Source organism: Pyrus communis, chromosome 3 (assembly GCF_041283825.1).
Source record: "Pyrus communis isolate YQ-2024b chromosome 3, ASM4128382v1, whole genome shotgun sequence".
In the NCBI taxonomy this organism is placed as follows: Eukaryota; Viridiplantae; Streptophyta; class Magnoliopsida; order Rosales; family Rosaceae; genus Pyrus; species Pyrus communis.
Window position 1 is genome coordinate 6,709,968 of NC_142567.1, and position 23,070 is coordinate 6,733,037.

Sequence of the window (23,070 nt, forward strand, 5' to 3'; positions counted from 1 at the left end):
GGTTTACGGTTCTATCCAAAATTATATATATTTTTTTCGAATCTTCTACTTCTAATACCAAACGCATATTTCAACTACAAATTCAAGCAAATCTAGCTCCCGCTACTAGATCTACAAGATTGTTACTGAAAAATAGAAAGTGTACATATAAATATATATCAAAAGATAGAAAGCCTCAAAGTAAGACCGAAGTGTACATCCTACACTAAATCTAAAGTTTACATAATGCATAATCTATATATGAAACATTCATAACCCCAAAATTGCCCTCTCCCATTATATAGTAATTATAATATAGGGAAAATATCAGTTTACTACCCTCATGTTTCGTGGTTTTCAACATTTAATATATCAAGTTTTTTTTGTCCCAGAGTCATACCTAAAGTGTTAATTTTGGGACAGTCTCATACATCCGTTAGTCAAACTGTTAAGTCTACCTTAACTGATGACGTGGCGCCTATGTAGACAATGACTAGACGCCATGTCTCATTAAAAGTATTAAAATATTAAAATAATTAATTAAAAAACTATATATATATATATATATATATATATATATATATATATAAAAGAACAAGAAAAAAAACCCAGAACCCCTTTCTCTGCAAATCAAAACAACAAAATATTCCGATCAAATCATCCCCAAAACCCAATCTTTCAATTCAATCCCCCATTCTCAAACCCTAAAGTTCACTTCTTTCAGATCAAAAGGAAAACCCCACTTCAATTAGTTTCAAAGTTTCAGTAAAATTCAAACTGAAAGACGATGTTGAACTCAAACCACCACAACCCCCGTCTCCCTTACTCCCCCTTCGTCTTCCCCACCCGACATCCCTCCATGCCCTCCACCCCTCCATCCTTGTGAAACCCTCATAACCACCACTGTGAACCCCTTACTCCACCATCCTCAATTTGAGAAAAATATAAAGGTCTTATCTTCTTCGTGGGTTTTTTCTAGGCAATGGATGATATGCGGTAGTTTTAGAGAAATGCCTCCAGCCAGTTTTCAGCGCCAACGTCTCTCCGGTTGAGTGGGGATGCCAGTTTAGGTCCCCTGATTCCACTGGTGGTAGCGGCGTTTCGAGTAGACGAAGGGAACCCCGTCAATCGTGCATGGCAGCAACCTCGATTTGGGTCAGATGACGGTGGCTCGCCTTGATTGCAGATCCAAGGCTCCGTTGGACATGTGGACTGGGAATTTAAGGAATGGACGCTCATACATCTCTGATTTTATCAAAAAGGTAGAGACTCAAAGATGGTTGTGACTTGTGAGATCCAAGATTGAGGGGTTCCGTTGGTTTTGAAGAAATCAGGGAAATTAGAGGTGTTGTTTGGGTTTTTTGCGAAATGGAGGATGTAGCTGTTAGGGTTTTCTGGTAAAAGACGAAGATGGAGGTTTTGGGTTCAAGCAAGTCGCCGTCACCACCGGCCACTCCCTCTCCATTCTCGACCTCGTATCCGCCGTCCGCCGATGCTTTCTGTCGAGATCTGACCGGCTGCATTATGCCGATCCTCAATTTCCACGCCAATGGCTGTTTTGTTGTTTTGATTTGCAGATAAGAGAAGGGAGGGAGGGAATTTTGGGGGAAGGGAAGTGACTGGGTTTTTGGGGAAGGAGAAAAGGCTTGGTGGTAGGGGTGGGTATGAGGGACGAGGAAGGGTGTCGGTGGGTAAGGGGTGGAGGGGTGGAGGGATGTCGGGTGGGGAAGACGAATGGGGTTCTAGGTTTTTTTTCTTGTTTTTTAATTTTTAAAATTTTTAATTTGTATAATTAATTATTTTAATATTTTTAATGACACGTGGCGTCCAATCATTGTCCACATAGGTACCACGTCATCAGTTAACAGCAGACTTAACAGTTGGATTAACGGATGTACGAGACTGTCCCAAAATTAACACTTTAGTTATGACTCAAGGACGAAAAAAACTTGATGTATTAAATGTTGAAAACCACGAAATATGAGAGTAGTAAACTGATATTTACCCTATAATATAAATGATTTTAATTATAAAGATAACGTTTCGTAAATGAACCACAAAATGTTTTGACTTTTGAGGAAAAATTCCTTCCCAAATTTTGTGGAGCTTATTATGCAACAGGGCAGAGAATGAAGAAGCTCGTCTTCGAACCCATGTTTGATGTTTGGCCCAAAGAACCAGACCCAATATCCCATCCCAGATACATTTAAACCCACTCCAATTTAAGAGAAATTTAAATAAAAATTGAATAATAATAATAAAGAAGAAGAAGAGGAAGTTGCCGCTGCAATCCTTCAACCTACCTCCTTCACCGTGGCCCGCGGCCTGAGCTCCCCTTTAAAGGTATTCAGAGAAATTGGTGTTCAGAGATTGAGGTCCAAATCCTTACAGAATCACTCTACAAAAATTCAGTTCCCATTGCATACAAACTATTTGCTTAAATGCTTATAAGTATGATATATATTTTCAATCCTAATTTCTCCAACAATGATAATCTGCGGTGACTCAATGGATTCGGACGCAGAAGCTCTGGAGGAGAAGTTGGTATCTTTGCTTGGTCAGCTCCAAGCAGAGGCTGCCATTCTAGAAAGAATGGTTTACGTAGTTTGCCTCACTTTTGTTTATGTCAGGTAAGGAGGGACTTGAGGCTTTTACAATCAACTAAACTGGAGGAACTTTTTGGTTGCTGTTTTCAAAGTATTACTGGGAACAAACCTAAGCAAAAGTTGCATCTATTACAAAGGTAAAACATGAAATTTCAATTTGCATCCTATGTATCATTTTTTTGGGGGGAGGTAGAGCAGAGTCAACATTTCATCAGTTGTGCTTATGCATCTGTCGTTGAGCGATACGAATACTGTTAAGAAAGAGATCTCTGATTGATAAGGATTGATTCGGTCAAAATATTGTAAAATAATATTAGTTATTTACTTTCTTATTTGGCTCCCAGTTAGCCTTGATTGTAGGCAGTAGAATAGGATCGTGGATTTGCAGTATGTGTATAAAGTTGTAACCCTAGTTCTGTGAATAAACAACATATACAATTCCATCACACTACTGTTCTTTTGATGGTACCAGAGCACTGATCTGGGAAAACACACAACGCAAACTTAACCCTAGCAGACACGGCATGGGTGACAAGCCAGAATCAAAGTCAACCAATACAGGCATGACTTCTCATTCACAATGGGAAAATCCCAACCATCCACTTTTCCTCCATCACTCGGACCAACCTGGTGCAATTCTTGTACCACAGCCATTGATGGAAGATAATTATAGCACATGGGTTCAGTCCATGAGCATGGCTTTAACAGTCAAGAACAAACTTGGACTTGTTGATGGAACAATCAAGGAACCGAGTGCAAACAATCCTGAAGAATTACAACAATGGAACCGCTGCAACAACTTGGTCAAGACATGGTTACTAGGGTCCATGTCGAAAGAAATTTCAGCAAGTGTCATCAACTGCAAGGATGCTCGACGGATGTGGCTTGACTTACAGGAGAGATTTTCACACGTAAATATCGTTCAACTATTTCATATAGAGAATGAAATCCATGATTGCATACAAGGAAACATGAGTGTAAGTTCTTATTTCACAAAACTTAAAAGCTTGTGGGATGAACGTGATGTCTTGTGTTCAATCCCAGCATGCCATTGTGAAACAAAGAAAGAAATCACATCATATGTTGAAACTCAGAAAACAATGAAGTTCCTTATGGGACTGAATGATTCATATACTACTGTTCGAAGCAACACCCTTCTCCTTGACCCACTGCCCACGGTGAATAAGGCCTATGCCTTAGTCCTTCGACATGAACGGCAGGCAGAAGTCTCCAGTGGGAAGAACACCCAACCAGAAGCTGCTGTTTTTGCGGTGAAGAACTCGAGTCGAGAACCTGAATCAGAAGATAATGGGACTCGATGTGGAAAATGTAACAGAAATAATCACACCACCAAGAACTGCCGTGCGCATTTCAAGTGCACCTTTTGTGGGTGGAAAGGTCATACCTTCGAGTTTTGTAGAAAAAGAAAGGCTGCTGCTGAGGTCGAGTCAAACCGTTCCTTCCTTTCAAAAGGAAACCAAGTCACAACAAATGCAAGGATGGACACGCCCAGTTTCCCATTTTCCCAAGAGGATTGCAAGCAAATCCTTCAAATGCTCAACAAGAACAAGTCATCTCTTGTCAATCACGTTGGTAATTCTTCTACTCATGAAGAACTTTCAGGTAAAGCCTTCTCATTCACACATAATGGCACGAAAAATATCTGGATCTTGGACAGTGGTGCTACGGATCACATTGTTTGTAATCCCAATCTTCTTACAAATTCAAAGCTTGTTGAAAACCACACTGTTGAGCTACCAAACGGGTCATTTGCCAAAGTCACTCATATTGGCCGAATAATGTTCTCTCCCAATCTATTCCTTGACAATGTCTTGTGTGTGCCACCTTTTAGGTTGAATTTGATATCTATCAGTAAACTAGCCTATGATTCCCTATATGTCACAATTTTTCTAAAACATTTTTGTGTCATACAGGACCTACGCTCGGGGAAGATGATTGGGACGGGAATTGAACGGGAGGGACTCTACTACCTTGATCCACCAAAGAAAAGAATATGCAACACTGTCCACACCGTTTCTCCAAACCTTTGGCACCAACGTCTTGGACATCCATCTCATAAAGTGTCTTCGTTATTTCCCTTTTTCACTAATAAGTCTTGTGTTACCAACAATTGTTCAATTTGTCCTTTGGCTAAACAAACAAGATTACCATTTCCATTAAGTTCCATTTCTAGTCAATCATGTTTCGAATTACTTCATATTGATATTTGGGGTGGTTATCAGGTTGCTTCTATTTCAGGTGCCAAATATTTCCTTACTATTGTCGATGATCATACTCGGACCACATGGGTCTATTTGATGAAGCATAAATCTGACACCAAAGATCTTTTAGTCAAATTTATCCACATGGTGGAAACTCAATTCAATACTAAAGTCAAAATAATTAGAAGTGACAATGGTCCTGAATTTAAACTTGAGAGATTTTATGCTCTCAAAGGGATTATTCATCAGTCTAGTTGTGTCAACACACCACAACAAAATGGTGTCGCTGAACGCAAGCATCGACACTTGCTCAATGTAGCTAGGGCCTTACTTTTTCAAGCTTGTCTGCCAAAATATTTTTGGGGGGATGCAATACTTGCTTCAGCTTACCTCATCAATCGTACCCCCACTCCACTTCTCCAAGGTAAAACACCTTATGAAAAATTATTTCATAAGGAACCTAACTATTCTCATTTAAGAGTTTTTGGCAGCTTGTGTTTTGCTTCCACACACGCACAACGACCTTCTAAATTTGACCCCCGTGCCACACGTTGTATCTTTCTTGGATATCCTTATGGACAAAAAGGTTATCGACTGTTTGATCTCACTCTGAGGAAAGTCTTTGTTTCACGGGATGTCCTGTTCTTTGAAGATCAATTTCCCTATCAAAATCTTGAAACTTCCGCTGACCAACACCTCACCTTGTCACCTACTCCCACTTCCATGCTACCATCACACCTGGCTTCTTTTTCTGCACCTACCCCACCTTTCCAAGACACATCAGGGGACAACCCTCCTGATTTTACCCCTCTATCTCCAGATTTTACTCCTCCCATTAATGATATTCACTCATCCTCCTCACGTGCACCCGATTCTCCCACTTTGACTCCTATTTCACCAACCCCAATACTAGACTTCCCATCACCCACTTCCCCACTCCCAATACCAGCCCTCCCCTCACCTCCTTCATCCATCACATCCACCTTACCGTCCTCTCCTTCCCGTGTCCCCACTCCACCTCGACGCAGCATGCGTCCCACCAAACCTTCCATTTTTTTGCAGGATTTTCACGTGGAAGCAACCCTCCCCTCCCGCGTTGTTCCCAACTCTTCCACGAGCATGGTTCAATCGTCAGGTACTTCCTATTCCCTCTCCCATTATTTATCTTATGACCATCTCTCTCCTAAACACAAAACCTTTACCACTAATCTCACCCTTATCAAGGAACCCACTAGTTTTTCACAGGCCGTTCAGGACTCCAAATGGCGTGATGCCATGCAACTTGAGATCGCAGCACTCCAGGCAAATCATACCTGGACTCTTGTACCCTTGCCATCTCACAAGCGTCCCATTGGCTGTAAATGGGTGTACAAAGTGAAGCTCACACCTGATGGGAGTGTCGAACGCTACAAAGCTCGCCTTGTTGCGAAAGGTTATAGTCAGATAGAGGGGGTTGACTATCGGGAAACATTTGCGCCCGTTGCCAAGCTCACCACTGTCCGTGTCCTTCTGAGCGTTGCTGCACTCCGTGGTTGGCATCTCCACCAACTAGACGTGAACAATGCATTTCTGAATGGTGATTTGTACGAAGATGTCTACATGACTTTGCCTCCTGGGTTCGGACGAAAGGGGGAGACTCGTGTATGCAAACTCAACAAATCACTTTATGGTTTAAAACAGGCCTCGAGACAATGGTTTATTAAGTTATCTAATGCCCTCAAAGCCGCTGGTTTTCATCAATCGTGGTCTGATTACTCGTTGTTCGTCCGAAGTCGTCAAGGTAGTTTTATGGCATTACTAGTCTACGTTGATGATGTAATACTTGCAGGAAATAACCTACAAGAGATTGAAGAGACTAAACACTTTCTTTCCCAACAATTTAAACTGAAGGATTTGGGACAGCTCAAATATTTTCTGGGAATAGAAGTTGCAAGATCCAGCAAGGGAATTACTTTATGTCAACGCAAGTATGCGTTAGAAATCTTAGACGATGCTGGTTTCCTTGGATCAAAACCCTCACGGTTTCCTATGGAACAAAATTTGTCTCTCACGCAAACAAATGGGACACTGTTGAGTAATCCATCTTCATATAGACGGCTCGTGGGCAGGTTAATTTATTTAACAATTACAAGGCCGGACCTAACCTATGTGGTTCATGTATTGAGTCAATTCATGGGTAAGCCACGACAACCACACCTTGAAGCAGCACATAAAGTCCTCAGATACATTAAACAGGCTCCTGGACAGGGAATTTTCTTACCCACTACAGGTTCATTGCAATTGCAAGCTTTTTGTGATGCTGATTGGGCTCGTTGTAAAGACACAAGAAGGTCGGTAACTGGTTATTGTATCTTTCTTGGAAAAGCACCTATCTCTTGGAAGACAAAGAAACAAAGCACTGTATCTCGTTCTAGTGCAGAGGCAGAATATCGATCCATGGCCACTACCTGTTGCGAAGTCACATGGCTCAAGAATATTTTGAAGGACTTGCGAGTGAATCATACACAACCTGTTACATTGTTTTGTGACAATCAAGCCGCCATGCACATTGCTTCAAATCCAGTATTTCATGAACGAACGAAGCATATAGAAATAGACTGCCATCTAGTACGCGAGAAAATTCAAGAAGGGATGGTGCGAACAGCATATATACGAACAACAAATCAACCAGCAGATTTGTTCACCAAACCACTGGGTTCAACACAGTTTGAGACCTTACTTGGCAAGTTGGGTGTCATCAACATACACTCCAACTTGAGGGGGAGTGTTAAGAAAGAGATCTCTGATTGATAAGGATTGATTCGGTCAAAATATTGTAAAATAATATTAGTTATTTACTTTCTTATTTGGCTCCCAGTTAGCCTTGATTGTAGGCAGTAGAATAGGATCGTGGATTTGCAGTATGTGTATAAAGTTGTAACCCTAGTTCTGTGAATAAACAACATATACAATTCCATCACACTACTGTTCTTTTGAAATACATCACATGTTTCCGAACACATCTTCCAGTATGATGTAATTCTAGCTGTACGAGTAACTAATTTTCTCCTAAGGTTCATTCAGGTTCAACCGTTTAAGTGTTTGAAAAGTCTACATGAAGTCCTAGCGAACTTTGTTGAACTGAGTTTTACAATTATCTACTTGGTTTATATCCAAGGATTAAAGTCGTTCATAGTAGCTTTGTCTAAGTTTTGTTTTCTCCTCGTCGAAAAGTTTGTTCTTCGTTTAAACCTTGGTTTCCTGTAGTTTAATGTGATTATGGAAATACAATTTACTTGTTGAGTCTTCTTAAACTTTGGTTTGTGCCAGATGATGAAACTATTTGCGAAACGGCGGATGCAAACCACAGCGCTGAAAAAGGTCCAGTCGAGGTCAAGGAGGATAAGATCAATTTGACGTCAGGTCTGTCCAATGACGGTGATAACAGGCAGCTGGTTGAGCATTGCGAAGATGGTTCAACCGTTGGAGAGACTCCGAGCATGAAGTTTTCCGAAGGAGGTTGCTTGCTAACAGGCACGAGCTCGTCTTCAAGTTCCGATGCATCAAAACTGAAGTCTGGACCGGTTAAAGTGGCATTTATACAAGTCAAAACACCTTCACAGTCGAATACAACTGAAATCCCTTTTAAATAAACTGAAATCAATAGCAATACCAAGGAAGATACATCATTCAGTTTGCTTTCTAGTGGAAATGTGGAGAGTAGTCTCATAGATCATGAGTGAAATCATGATTACCCTAATTAAACAGAATTATTAAGAACCTATTCTATTAGGTTTACAATGCAAGACGGTCAGTTTATCTCCTCTTTGCTCCAATAATATTGTCGTACGTATTAACAAGGGTTTCTCTCTTGACATTTTCCTTTGTGTCTATGAGTACATAAGACAACTGTGGTGTTTTTTATTTATTTAACAAAGGATAGAGTATCTACATTAATCTACGGAGAGGGGGTGTCAAAAACGGGATATCAAGTGCAAAAATAAATGTTCTTAACTAACTGAATACAAGGTACTTGCTGACAATTGTGATGTCTTAACTCTTTTTTAAGTCGGAGTAAAAAGTTGAAAAATTGAAAAATGTGTTAAATATGATTCACTGAAAGCCGATTTTTGTTTTATATAGCCGACAAAATTGAACAAAAATGCAAAGGACTTTGGTCATGTGGAAGTCTTGAATAGTTGCAGGGCTTTCTCATCCACACATTGTGCCCAAAGTCGATATTTTTCTTTCTTCACTTCAATGGCTCCACTTCATTCAACAAATAAAATCCAATCATATCCACGTTAGCTAATTTTTGGTCGAAGCGAGGACAATAATGCGAGCAACTTTGAATCCAACTGTCAGTACTCTATATTTTACTCCCAACTCCCAAGTACATGGTGACTTTGATCTTACCCGTTAAATCAAACGACCTGCTCAACATATATAAGAGCGTCTCATCATAAGTAAAATGATTAGAAATTTTAATATTTAAATTGATCAGACGCTCTTATAGACTTATTATATCACTCTTATAAGTTTATAACTTTTTTTTAGATTAGTTAGTCCAGCACTCGGATATTGTAGAATCATTATAACAGCCAATTTTTATTTAACTTTCTAAATTTCTTTTTCTTCTTTCTCTTTTTGATTTTTATTTTTATAAACAAATGCAGTACATATTGTGTTCAGTTTCCATAAAAGGACGAGACTTGCATGACAAGGTCTTGGTTGAGGTTTGTTTTGGATTATTTGGGGGGCCTAACGGTTTCACTCAAGACATCAAGACGGTGACGTTTAGATAGGGGTGGAAAAAATTCCCAAAAATCCCGAACCGAACCGAAAAAATCCCAATCCCAAACCAAAAATTTCCCAAACCGAAATTCCCGAAATTTTCGGGATGCTATCCCGAACCGATCCCAAAATTTCGGTATGGGATTCGGGATTGGTTTCTCAATATTTCGGGAATCCCATACCGAACCGAAAATATATAATGTTAATTATTATATATATATTTATACATATATATATATATTATTCTTTTATAATTGATGCTAGTAGTTTCTAATTCATGCTCTGCAACCTGGAATGCCCTACACCTTGCATATTTTTCATGTTCTGTTTGATATTCATGTGGATTTTATTATTGCTGCTGCCATGGCTGATGATTTCAGAAGACTTGATTCTTTTGTCTCTCAACAAATTGCAAAAATGGTTTAATTAATTTGAATTTTGACTATGATAAAAACAGTCAGACATGCCAGTGTTCAATTAAATGGTAGTGTGAATGAAATGAAATTCCTAGTTCATGCATGTGTTCTTGAATTATATATTTGAAGAACAATTCATAATTTCATATTTCAATTTGGGATTCCCGATTTGTCCCAAAATCCCAAAAATATTTCGGGATTCCCGAAATTTGGGATTCCCGAAAATTTGGTTTGGGATTGGTCTTCAAATTCCCGTCCCAAAAAATTTTGGTTTGGGATTCGGGTACTAGTTTCGGTATGGTATCCCATACCGAACCACCCCTACGTTTAGATGGGATTATAGGAGGGAGGAGAGATTTTACTAGTGGAGTACTCTTGAAGCTTTTGAGAGGAAAAGCATAGAAATGGTACTTGTGCTCCAATGCTCTCTTCTTCTTCCTCCTCCTCCTCCTCCTCGAAATGTCTCTCCCTGCAGGTACAAAAATCTCACTCACTTCCACTTCCCAGTCTATCATCTTATTATTATGGGGCCTTTTTTTGCTTTATTTGCTTACATTTTCCCATTTGTTTTGTATTTTTGCTCATAATCTTGCTGTAATTACTCATAAATGGTTTGTTTTTGCATGTGGTGGATTGCCCTGAGGTTAGGGCCTTCCACTGCATCCCGGTTCAAACCCTCTCCCTCCTCCTGTTAGAGTAGAAATATCGCTTGTAAAAAAAAAAAAAAAAAAAAAAAAAAAAGACGGTTTGGTTTTCTTGGATTTTTTGTGTTTCTAATTGTTGTGCTCAAAATGCGGTGGAAAGTAATGTAAAATTGAGTAATTGCAAATGCTTATATGCCTCTATGTTCTTGGATTTCATAAGAAACTATACCAATTATATACGGTTTTTTATTTTCAATTTCAACCACATTTTCCAAGCTAGTGTTGTTGTTTTTCTGGTCTTTGCTGACTGCAAAGAGTGACATTTTTGTTCTCCTGATTTACAGGGGAATGCCTGGTAAAATCATGATGAATTTCTGTTTGGAGCAATCGATCAGCGGCAGCAAGCAACTATCCCGTCATGTTTTATCTGGGTTTGCCGCAACATTAGTGTTTATCTCTCAAATAAACCAGGTTAGCAGATTTAGTCTTTTGTATTGTTATAGGATGCTGGAATTGAATACTAGCAGAAGATTTATATTGCTAGTTGCTAAACTGACTCATCAGATTACATAAAAGAACATAGATTTTGGACCAATCATTTCCTTGCTCGACGTTGTCTAAGCTAATGGACAGAAGTTAAACCCTTTAGATCAATATTTGTTCGAGTTCTTTCATATATCGGGATTGTCAGAGCATTTCTGGCTGAGATGTTTGAGCTTGGTGTTCTTGATGTTGTATTTGAGACCTCGTTAAACACTGAGTTTTCAGTTTCACTTCCTTTAGTGCTTCACTCTATATAACCGGTTTAAATAAGATTAGGATTTCGAATAGACTTAGCCGGACTTTTATGTGTTTGAAAGTTTAATAGGGAATTTAGTCCGAAACTAGGTTGCCTTGAGGTTGTAATAGCAAAAAAAGATTTAGGTATTCTTATGTTATTGCAGGAGGTGGAGGATACATGATGCCTTTTACTGCTTTTGGGCAGGCGGTTGCATCAGATGTTTCCCATCAAAGAAATATATATGAGTCTGCAGATGCTACGGAGGAGACAGTTACTCTTCCGCTTGATAAGGGATCCGATGAAGGAGATGAGAGGCTAATGATGATGAGAGGCATGACAGCAAATAACTTTGACCCTGTTAGATATTCTGGAAGGTGGTTTGAAGTTGCTTCGCTTAAACGTGGATTTGCTGGGCAAGGTCAGGAAGACTGCCACTGCACCCAGGTAAACACAAAGGGTACGTGTAGTTGTAAAAAACTGCGACGTTTAGTTTGACTCTTGGTTCGGGAAATAGTGTAGATTTGAGAGGAAAATATATTCTCCCCTTTCTGTTGTATTTGACAAGAGTGCAGATCTGAACTGTTGAACCTACTCATCAATCGTTGTTGAGCTACCTAGTTGTTTATCAATAGCCCTTCCAAGTAGCAGGTGGTCGAAATCATCCTGAAAGGAAGATCAGCTTTCTTGTGATGATTTGCTTCTCATTGCTTATGGATAACAGGCTCTTTCTGTCACATGTTCACCACCTATTTTCTGACTGCAAAACCATATATCACCTTATTAAATTGCAGGGTGTGTATACATTTGACTTGGCGAAACGGGCCATCCAGGTTGATACCTTCTGTGTTCACGGGAGCCCTGATGGATATATCACTGGAATACGGGGAAATGTTCAATGCCTTTCGGACCAAGATTTGGAGAAAAAAGAAACAGATCTAGAAAAGCAGGAGATGATCAAAGAGAAGTGTTTCCTCCGTTTTCCATCATTGCCATTCATCCCTAAGCTGCCATATGATGTGATTGCAACTGATTATGACAATTACGCTCTAGTTTCGGGAGCGAAGGACACTGGTTTTATACAGGTACTCACTCATAAACTGCCCTTTAATTCATAGGAATGTTAGATAGAAGTATTCGTGTTTACTACTTTGAACATTTTATACTCTTGTTTGGCGTTGCGCGAGTTTTTACTCGCATCCCTACAATTTGAGGACGGATAATATTACGTGGGAATCGATCTGTGGCATTAATATTACAGATTTACTCGAGAACGCCTAATCCCGGTCCTGAGTTCATAGAGAAGTACAAATCTTACTTGGCCAACTTCGGATACAACCCAAGCAAAATCACGGACACACCACAAGACTGTGAGCAAATGACGGACACGCGGTTATCTGCAATGATGTCAATGCCCGGTATGCAACAGGCCTTAACAAATGAATTTCCTGATCTCGAACTGAAGAAATCTGTTCAATTTGACCCCTTTACGAGCGTATTCGACACTCTGAAGAAGCTTGTTCAGCTCTATTTTAAATAGTCCTGAGCTGGTTAGTTTTTGCTCTTCTTGTTGGTTATGTTCTTACTAATCTGTCAAAAGAGAGATTTAAGTTGATGTGCACGTTTTGTTACTTTGATGTAAATCTACATGAACTATGACTATGATTATTCGTTTATGCCTTTCATGATTCTTCTTTGTGATCTTAATGCCTCCTATATACCTGTCATCGTGCATATTGGAAACAGTATGGGGAATTCTAATACTGGTCTAATGTTTTTAGTCACTTAGTACTGCGGTCTAGAGAAATTCTTCTTTACTTGTAAGCGAGATGTCTAAGATTCGAATATTGTAAATGTCGAATTCGAAAATAATTTATTCCCCACCTTTAGTGTAGGGTATATTCCATTGATCCGAAAACTGTTACTTTCGTTTAGGTTAACGGATCGTGCAAGAAATTATCAGGTTAGAAATCATTGTAAATTTTTTTATTTAAAATTAAATATAAAAATTACCTGATGAAAACTGACCGTACGATATACGATGAACGAATGTAATTGAAAGATCCGCCGAAGATCCCCTCTCTTGATCAAATATGTTGATGCGCAACCCATCCGCATATTTAATTAAATCTCAACACACTATTTTTTTTTAAATGAAAATGAACGGCCGACATTTGATCAAATACGTTGATGCGCAACGCATCCGCATGTAAGCCATAGGAAGGGGGGACACCTCGGAATGGGCATTAGGGGTGGGAATTTTGCCCAATCCCAATTGGAATGGGTGAAATTAAGGCCCTCGGGTCAAAATAAAGCCCACACTAAAAACCCACGCAAACTTAAACGTGGCTAGTGGCAGCAGCCTTCCGAAAATTCTTCCCCTCTGCAAAATCCAAAACCAAACCATGAAACTCTCCTTCTCCCTCCCTCCCAAATCCTCCTCCAAATCAAACCCTAAACGCAACCCCTCCTCCGCCACCGCCACCTTCAACGACGGCACCGGAAACCACCCTAACGACGCCGTTTCCAAACACTTCGTTAGCGAATTCGACGCCTCGAAGCCTCTCTCCGCCGATCCCAAAGCCCGCGTGATCGCTCCGATCCCCAACGAATGGCGGCCCCACAAGAAGATGAAGAACATCGAGCTCCCCATCACCGAGTCCGGCGGCCACGAGCTCCAGTTCGAGGTCGAGACGCTCTCCGTCACCGACGACCCCGACGCCAAGATTTCGTACGGTCTCAATCTCCGGGAGAAATCGGAATTGGAGAATCGGGAGGGGTTGGGGAATGGTGAGCGGCCGAGATTGAGAGGCGTTGAGGATACTCTGCTGCAGAAGTTTAAAGACGATTTGGAGCGCTTGTCGGATCATAGGGGGTTGGAGGAGTTTGAAGAGATGCCGGTGGAGGGTTACGGCGAGGCGTTGCTAACCGGGTACGGGTGGTACCCGGGTAGAGGAATTGGGAAGAATGCGAAGGAAGATGTGAAGATTGTGGAGTATACTAGGAGTACTGATAGGCACGGATTAGGGTTTCTTGCGAATTCGAAAGAGAAGGATAGAAAGAATTCAAAAGAAAAAGAGAAAGAGAAGAGGAAAGATGGGGATGTGGGGAAGGAAGTGAGGATCGTTTCGGGTCAAGACTATGTGGGTTTGAGAGGTAGGATTGTGGAGAAATTGGGCAATGGGAAACTGGTTTTGAAGCTGTTGAGTAAGAGCAAACAGCAAGATGAAGAGGTAGTAAAAGTGAATGCGGATGAAGTTGCGGAATTGGGTTCAAAAGAAGAGGACAAGTGCTTGAGGAGATTGAATGAGACACAAAGGAAAGTAGGTAGTGATAGCAGGCGGAGACGAGAAGAGCGAAGGGCTCATTCGACGTGGCTTGCGAGGAACATTCGGGTCAGGGTTATTAGCAAGGACTTGAAAGGTGGGAAATTGTATTCGAGAAAAGGGGAGGTGATGGATGTTGTTGGACCCTACACTTGCGATATATCTATGGATGGAAGTAGGGAGCTTGTGCAGGGGGTTTCTCAGGATTTTCTTGAGACAGCCCTGCCAAGGCGCGGCGGACCGGTTCTTGTGTTATCTGGGAAGCATAAGGGGGTCTATGGTAGTCTTGTGGAGAAGGATTCTGACAGAGAGACCGGTGTTGTCAAGGATTCTGATACCCATGCCTTGCTAAATGTGGGTCTTGAGCAGATTGCCGAGTTTACTGGTGATCCCAACGACCTTGGATATTGATTCATAGGTACTTTGAATCACAATTTTATTCTCTGTATACTGTGTTTGTAAGCTGACATTCCTATCAACTAAATTTGATATCTTCGTTTGCCAAGCCATGCTGCTTCTACTTGGGAGTCTATTGGCTCCTCATTATTTCCATGTATGAAATTTCCAGTGTTGTGAATTTAATTATTTCATTCAGATGAATATTTCTTGATTAAGTGTTGGCTGTTAAATCTTAATTGTTCGAATTCCACCGCCATGGTCTTCATTGTATGATGAGCCTTTGTGTATCCATGACAATGGTGCTACTGCTAGTCTGGTACTCAGTGGGTTAACAAGTCCAATTCTTGTCTTGTGTGATGGTCCAAAAGCCTTTGCCTTACCGGTTGGTCGTGATTATGCTGCAAAGAGAGTGATTATTAGGAAAATTACACAAAACTACTTCAAAAACCCTAAACCCCAACTCTTAAACCCTCTACTGGGACATCTCACAAACTCCCCCGCCCCACAAACTGCCCTTTTCCTCTACAACCAAATGCTCCACTACCCATCCTCCCACAACCACTACACCTTCACTTACGCTCTCAAGGCATGTTGCTTCCTCCATGATGACAACAAGGGCCGGGGAAGCCCACGCCCGCGTCGTAAAAACCGGGCACTTTTCCGATACCTTCATCCAAAACTCGTTGCCACTTCTACGTAACTCTAGCTGACATTGTATCTGCTACCCGGGTTTTCGATTCCATACCAAACCCTGATGTTGTTTCGTGGACTTCGACGATTTCGGGTCTTAACGAGTGTGGATTTGTAGAGGGAGCAATTGTTAAGTTTATGTCCATGGATGTGCAGCCTAATTCTACTACTCTTGTCATTGTTATGTCCGCTTGTTCGAGTTTAGGAGCTTTAAAGTTTGGTAAGTCTGTTCATGGATATTGTATGAGGAAGTTATCTGTAAGGAATGTTATTTTGGAGAATGCAGTGTTGGATTTTTACATGAGATGTGGGTCTTTGGTGAGTGCACGGTACCTGTTTGTAAATATGCCCAAGAGTGATGTGTATTCTTGGACTAGCATGGTGGGTGGTTATGCACAAAGAGGATTTTGTAATGAGGCAGTGAGGCTTTTTCAGGAGATGGTTCAGGGAGAGGAAGTTGAGCCTAATGAGGCTACCATTGTAAATGTCTTGTCAGCGTGTTCTTCGATTGGGGCATTGAGTTTAGGCCAGCGGGTGAATTCATACAGAAGTGCGCGGCCAGATCTCTTGTTGAATGGCATTGTGGGAAATGCATTAATAAACATGTATGTAAAGTGTGGTGGAGTAGGTATGGCAGTTTCAGTTTTTAAAACCCTGGTTTGCAAGGATAACATTTCATGGAGTACCATCATAAGCGGCATGGCCATGAATGGTTATGGTATACATGGGATTCTTCCTGATGAAGTAACCTTCCTTGGCTTGTTATCAGCATGCAGTCACGCAGGTCTAGTCGATCAAGGGTTAATGTTTTTCAATGCTATGAAAAATGTTTATCGGATTGCCCCTCAAACACAGCTTTACGCCTGCCTAGTTGATATGTATGGTCAAGCGGGGTTCTTGGAGGAAGCAGAGAGTTTCATGAAGGACATGCCAACAGAAGCAGACGGCACTGTTTGGGGAGCGTTGCTTAACGCATGCAAAATTCATGGGAATGAGAAGATGTTTGAGAGGATCAGAAATGGTCTCCTCAAGAGTAGGGGAGTAAGCATCGGAACTTATGCTCTTGTATCGAATACATACGCTACTCACGAACGGTGGGATGAGGCTAATAAGGTTCGTGATAAAATGAGACAGATGGGGTTGAAGAAATTAGCAGCATATAGTCAGATAGATGTTGATCCAAATATCTTATAATCTCAGTACATGGTTGATGTACCTTGTACAGTAGAAATTATTCAAACAGTGACGTTCTTTTAGATTGACCAACAAATCTACTCTCTCTCAAACACCTCAAAACTTTATACTCTGATTATTAGACAATACGATATTTTCATTTTTCATTTTGTTATAATAAGAATAATAATGCTCGATAAATATGTTTGTCTATTTACTACAGAACGATTAAGGCTAGTCGTGATTTTTTTCCGCTTGTCGCCTTTTTTTTCACACAATGATATTTGGACATTTATGAGAGTCACAAGCACGACATACAAGTTTAGTTCACGGTTTTTGCAGCTCTATTGTAATAAACTAGTCAATCAAATAATTTGCAAAGAAGTAATATTTGTGCGAAATAATAAAAAGTTAGGTGCTTGTTGAGGTTTAAACAATTTATGGCAATTTGTAAGTTGCTTTTATCATACCCAATAAACACCAAATTTAGAAACTCTCATATTTAATACCTCATATTAGTAAATACGTTGCTAAAGTTGAGAAAGCTGAAAACTTCGCCATTAACGTATTTACTAAAATGAGTTTACTAAGAGGGTGTGATATAATATTTGTGCTAAAATGAGTTTACCAAGAAAGGGGTGCTCATTTACTTATTCTATTGTACTCCAAAAATTCTTCACTTCTTAACAAATTTAATCTCTTACGTCACATTTTCATTTTGATATAGTAGGAATAATAATGCTCGAGAAATACGTTTGTCCATGTACTGCAGAACAATTAAAGCTAGTCGCGTTCTTTTTCCTGCTTGTCATATCTTTTTCACGCAATGATAGTCACTAACACGACATGCAAGTTCAGTTCACGTTTTTCGCAATTCTATTGTAATAAACTAGTCAGTGAATTAATTTGCAAACAAATAACATTTGTGCGAAATAATACATAGATATGTGATTGTTGAGATTAATTAAACAATTTATGGGAACTTGTAAGTTGTGTTTATGGTACCAAAATAATACCAAATTAGAAACTCTCGTATTTAATACCTCACATCAATAAATACGTTGCTGAAGTAGTTTTAAAGGAAAATGCGTTTTTCATTTTACGAATGACTCGTACCTTTGCCTCATCCCTTATAAGTGTAGAACTCCTTGCGTCGAAGTTCAACTGCATCTAAGGGATCAGATTTCTAAGAAAATCAAAAGTTACTCATTCTTTCCACCATTATGCATGGACTAAAAATGTTTCCAATTGTGGTCATTTTTCTTTTGGCGAATTGCACACTTCCAACATTGGCGCATTTGGATGACTCGTCGGCCGTGGTTGAGTGCAAAAAACATTTCAGCATAAAGTATGCATTTGACGTGTACAACTATATTTTCAAAGGGAAGAAAATTGGTGACTTTAGTTGCCGGGCCCTTGTGGCGTTGGGAAGACCGTGCCATAATGTTTTCGTGAACAACACCTTTACTTATGAACACACTGGGAATAGAACTACCATTCAAGCTAGGGCTGACCGAGTATTTAATCATTGTATAATTGCAACTTCCGTCCCACCTCCTTCTTCACTATCTTAAATAGAGAATTGAACTTCTCTAGGGCGAACAAATTTGTGGGATGTTTCATGAGTTAGAATAAAATTTCGATGTATTTGCTTTGATGTGTTGTTACGACTTCACTTTGTTGCTTTGAGTTGTAAAGCATTTTCTAAATGATTGAGGAATGAACAATAGTAATAAAACAACTACCATGCCAATTTAAAAAACTTTGTGATGCATCGTAAGTAATAGAGTGTCACGCCTGGACTCGGGGTCGGTAATAAAAGCTCAAACTTGAATCTGAAATTTGAGTTAAAAGCTCAATAAATAAAAGGAAATTGGCACGAGTTGGAAAATAAATTCTTTTTATAAAAATAATTCATGATTCTTAAATAAATCAAGAATTCTTTACAACCTACAGTAAATAGATAAATAAACTTTCTCTACTCCGATCTAATCTAATCTCATCCTGCCTACCATCTTAAATGTCTAGTTTGTAAACCTGCATAATAATAGAGGGATGAGCTTCAACAGCTCAGTAGGGGCATAACCTTATTACAGTAAATTGACAATATTAAATTAAGTGTCATGAAATCATATAGCCAAATATCAAATCATTATAGATAATAATGCATGTATGCAATCCAAACTCTTCAGCTACACCCGTTGATTTATATAATAAAACACGCGGACCTGCACGTTCCATACCATGCATTTTACCATTGCAGTGGTGGTTCAGATGTTCTATTATAGAAAGTTGATAGGAGCATATTTAGGCGACTTAGTTGGCTTGTTCTTGTGCATTTACGTTGTTATTTCTTAGTTATTTAAGTCTTTTAAGCCATTTTCGTATGTTTTCAGGTTCTAAGGGCTAAAGGAGCAAAGAAGTGCATTTTGGAGCCTTTTGGAGCATTTTTGGGCTAAGGATGGATAGCTTGTGCTTGGAGCCAAAGTGTTGGACGAAATTGAAGACCAAGTGAGCCTAGAATCGAAGGAAGAAGGAGGAATCAAGATTTGGAAACCAGTTTCTATTCTTGAAAGGTTTCCAATTGTGCAAGTTTCCAAATAATGTTGGTTGCCTAAATCACATGTTCTAGAAGCCCTAGACATGTCCTAGATTGTGCCGTTTTAAGGGCTAAAGGAGCAAAGAAGTGCATTTTGGAGCCTTTTGGAGCATTTTTGGGCTAAGGATGGATAGCTTGTGCTTGGAGCCAAAGTGTTGGACGAAATTGAAGACCAAGTGAGCCTAGAATCGAAGGAAGAAGGAGGGATCAAGATTTGGAAACCAGTTTCCATTATGGGGAGTTTCTATTCTTGAAAGGTTTCCAATTGTGCAAGTTTCCAAATAATGTTGGTTGCCTAAATCACATGTTCTAGAAGCCCTAGACATGTCCTAAATTGTGCCGCACCTTACCTTCCTTTTCTCTCCAAATTTCTGACTTTAAATCCTTTCTCTTTTCTTGCTGTGAGATACATTCCTTTTCTCCCAAAATCTGCAAGTTTAATTGACTTCCCCTTTCTTCTCCTCCCTTGTGCCGCAAGACTTAGCCTTTTTCCCCTAATTCCTGATTTCAATTACCTATTCCAAAGGGATTTAACTTAATTCCTGATTCTTAGAATTGATTTAGGGAATTAAACACTTACCTATTTCTTAAAAGCCTTGCCGTTCACCTCCATTAACCTTTCCTCTTCCTTGCCGTGCAAGGGAGATGATTCTTTCTTATTTCATTGCATTTAAACACATTCCTCTTGTGTTTAATTCCTTTGCTGCAACTTTTAGGTAGTTTCCTTCACTTTTCTGATTTGATTTCCTATTTTTAAAAGCTTTTGACTTAATTTCTGATTACCTAAATAACCTAGGGTTTTAATTCCTGAAATCCTATTAATAAACCTCCTTGTTGCAGCCACAAAACATTCATTCATTCACCATTCACGCCAGAAATTCATCCCTTCCCTCTAACACATCCATACTTCACCATTCTCCATATTTTCTGCCCAAAAACTTCCCTTGCCGTCCCCTACATCCATCCCAAACCTAATTCCATCGTTCTACATCATCTATAACCCCCAAAACTCACAAAAAACCCTTGTGCCACATCAATTAGGAGAGGAAGGAGGCCTTGAACGTTTCATGCTCGCAGATTGGAGTGTTCTTAGGTGTACTTCGTTCTTGTTCTCAATGTTTACTTTGTTATTACTCTCTGAGGTTGCTGTAATCATGAGTGGCTAAACCCCTAATTAGTTAGGGGAAAGTTTGAAGCCATGAACATGTTTGAGTTATGAATTGATTTCTTCCAATTGTGATTTGTTAAGTTGTGATTGCAATTCAATTATCTGTTTATTAAAAACTTGTTCTTGTATGTTGATTAAGGATGCATACTTAGTTTTCATGCATGAACTCGATGCTAGTTTATAAACGAGTTTCACCTAATCGTCACAAGTTTATAAACATGAGTAGTGAAGGTTGCTAGTCACAACCGCGTTAATTGAATTCTTGGCAAGAGTATCATGCATTCATAGTTACAATTGCCTCGTCAACACTTATGATTGTCATAGAGCATAATGATCTCTCACTGTATCTCTTCTATGCATTCATGTTGAGGACCGTTGGAGAATAATTTGAATTGTCGCATGCATCATCCAATTCAATGACATAAGGAAATCTGAGGGTTAATTAGTGCATCACGGTTAACTTGGGGTGTTGAGCGTCATAGTTAATGAAAAGCAATTGGAAAGTCGATTCATATACAAATATGTCATGTGTGGAGAATGGACCTCTAACTAATCCATCCATCATCTTGTTTTCAAAATTCGTTTTACAATCTGCTTAGTTTTATAACTTGTTTTGTTATTTCAATTTTCGTCAAATCAAAACCCCCCTTTACTTTCTTGTTCTAGAGTGTTTAGAATCTGTTTAGTTTGTGTTTTAAAGTGTTTTGAGTCAAACCATAACCTTAAATTCGTCCAAAATTGTGTTTAAGGTCAGAAACTGCCTAGTTAGTGTTTTTAGGCAGTTTTGAGTCTTTTGAACTTGTTTTGAGTCCTTTGAATCTTCGTGAATGTTTTTAACTTTGTTTTTATGTTTTTAAGTCAGTTTAGAGGTTTTAGCAAGCCCTTCTAATCCCCGGTCCTGAACGATCCCTACTTGCATCCTTACTACAATTTGACAACAAGAGGGTTAATTTGTGTGCTTAACTATTTTCGCATCAAAACTAACCCCCACACGATATCCCAAGTTCATAAACCACTTTTGCTAGTCATTTTATCTAATTCATTGATCTCCAGCCCAAATCACCCACACTGACAATTCCCGTTGATATCCTATTCTAATGTGCACACCGGGCTTACCTGGAACTGGTTTCACAATAAATAGATTCAACTACACAAAAGATCCTTTCCAACTACCTTCATTTCCCGAATTCAAATCTCAACACTGAAGTTCCAACCACATCACCCACAACATGAGTGATGCACAAATAATGTCATTTCATCTTTTGCATATATCACAATATCTTCTCAATGAATTGCGTTCCAGCAATAAGTCCATAACTAATAACAAGTAAGTAAACACTTAACTGAAGTAATTAGCCAATTAATATCCAACCACATTAATCAACCAAAAAAGATGAAGAATATTATAATACTTCACAAAATTTAATAAGATCAATTTCCATAAAGGTCTGCCTTATTTCCCCTACTTGGATTCCTAAACTAAAATGAAGATCCACGTCACTACTGGAATAGCTAAGTTTCACGTACTTATCCATGTCACTATCAAAATAGCTAAGTTCCACATATTTAAGGATGCTTCTTAATTGCTCTATACACCATATCTTTCATATATACACGCACTATATATATATATATATATATATATATATATATATATATAGACACACACACACACCAATCTCTACGTAATGCATGCATTGCATGCTATCTCCATCTCTCTCTCCAACGAGAGCTCACATGCTGCATACTGCCTCCTTTCCAAAAACAATGGAGCGAGGCTCATATTTATAGTTAAAAAGGACGGTAACTAAATGCCTCTGATTGGATGATTAGCGCTGCTAGTTCCACCTGGTAGCCTTATCTCTAAGTTTTAGATATTTGTCCCCCACAAATCAAATCCTCAAGCCTTTGTCTAACCACTGAATCAACCACAGCTCCTATATGCATGTAATATTTATGCCACCTTACCCCTATATTCTGCCACCTCAACCTATCACCCCACTCAAGTACCACGTGTCATCGTAGCTGGCATATTAAACATAGGGACCAAATGAACTTGGCAAACATAAATAAATAATATCCACTTAATATCCACAATAAATCCTTGTAACAGTCATACGTGTCTTCTTCATTGTTTTCGGGTCAAAGTTAAGAAAGATGAAAACTTCACCATGGCATATCTCCCAAAATTCTTACAAAATGACGTTCAAATAAGCTTATGAAAGACTCTTGATCGACTCCTGTTGGCCTTTTGGTTCAAGTTGGTATGCACATGCTACACTTTGTAAAAGTGTGTT

The 23,070-nt window shown here is 39.4% G+C and overlaps 3 protein-coding genes, 1 long non-coding RNA gene and 1 pseudogene across 5 annotated transcripts; all 5 read left to right on the plus strand.

Annotated features, from left to right (window-relative positions):
* The first annotated feature begins 2,580 nt into the window (after window positions 1-2,580).
* On the plus strand, window positions 2,581-8,609 carry LOC148697821 (uncharacterized). Its single transcript, XR_015960304.1, has 2 exons — window positions 2,581-2,722; window positions 8,117-8,609. It is a non-coding gene; the product is annotated as an uncharacterized LOC148697821 (long non-coding RNA).
* On the plus strand, window positions 3,060-4,557 carry LOC148697822 (uncharacterized). The gene is made up of 2 exons (XM_088690229.1): window positions 3,060-4,208; window positions 4,520-4,557. The coding sequence occupies exons 1-2, from the start codon at window positions 3,110-3,112 to the stop codon at window positions 4,555-4,557; spliced, it is 1,137 nt and encodes a 378-aa protein (XP_088546355.1). The 5' UTR covers window positions 3,060-3,109.
* An 838-nt stretch (window positions 8,610-9,447) lies between the features above and the next one.
* LOC137715738 (chloroplastic lipocalin) lies at window positions 9,448-13,103 on the plus strand. Of its 2 annotated transcripts, XM_068455080.2 has the most exons (6): window positions 9,448-9,579; window positions 10,320-10,471; window positions 10,985-11,111; window positions 11,626-11,865; window positions 12,213-12,503; window positions 12,680-13,103. In XM_068455080.2, exons 2-6 carry the CDS (start codon window positions 10,401-10,403, stop codon window positions 12,956-12,958), a joined length of 1,008 nt encoding a protein of 335 aa, XP_068311181.2. In that variant the 5' UTR covers window positions 9,448-9,579; window positions 10,320-10,400; the 3' UTR covers window positions 12,959-13,103. The 2 variants fall into 2 exon arrangements, with proteins under 2 accessions (XP_068311181.2, XP_088546928.1); XM_088690802.1 differs by lacking the exon at window positions 9,448-9,579 and having other exon boundaries at window positions 10,368-10,471; window positions 11,585-11,865.
* Window positions 13,104-13,659: 556 nt separating this feature from the next.
* LOC137715832 (protein MOS2) lies at window positions 13,660-15,358 on the plus strand. Its single transcript, XM_068455179.2, has one exon. The coding sequence runs from the start codon at window positions 13,824-13,826 to the stop codon at window positions 15,153-15,155; it is 1,332 nt and encodes a 443-aa protein (XP_068311280.1). The 5' UTR covers window positions 13,660-13,823; the 3' UTR covers window positions 15,156-15,358.
* A 14-nt stretch (window positions 15,359-15,372) lies between these two features.
* Window positions 15,373-17,103, plus strand: LOC137714513 (putative pentatricopeptide repeat-containing protein At3g05240; annotated as a pseudogene).
* Window positions 17,104-23,070: the final 5,967 nt, after the last annotated feature.

What these genes read in the sequence shown, in the direction of transcription:
- LOC137715832 (XM_068455179.2), top strand. Translation starts at nt 13,824, where the DNA reads ATGAAACTCTCCTTCTCCCTCCCTCCCAAATCCTCCTCCAAATCAAAC.
- LOC137715738 (XM_068455080.2), top strand. Translation starts at nt 10,401, where the DNA reads ATGGTACTTGTGCTCCAATGCTCTCTTCTTCTTCCTCCTCCTCCTCCT. An exon ending in CGAAATGTCTCTCCCTGCAG is followed by an intron (nt 10,472 to 10,984) that starts GTACAAAAATCT and finishes CCTGATTTACAG; the next exon opens with GGGAATGCCTGGTAAAATCA. An exon ending in AGGACACTGGTTTTATACAG is followed by an intron (nt 12,504 to 12,679) that starts GTACTCACTCAT and finishes TTAATATTACAG; the next exon opens with ATTTACTCGAGAACGCCTAA.
- LOC148697822 (XM_088690229.1), top strand. Translation starts at nt 3,110, where the DNA reads ATGGGTGACAAGCCAGAATCAAAGTCAACCAATACAGGCATGACTTCT. An exon ending in TACTCATGAAGAACTTTCAG is followed by an intron (nt 4,209 to 4,519) that starts GTAAAGCCTTCT and finishes TGTGTCATACAG; the next exon opens with GACCTACGCTCGGGGAAGAT.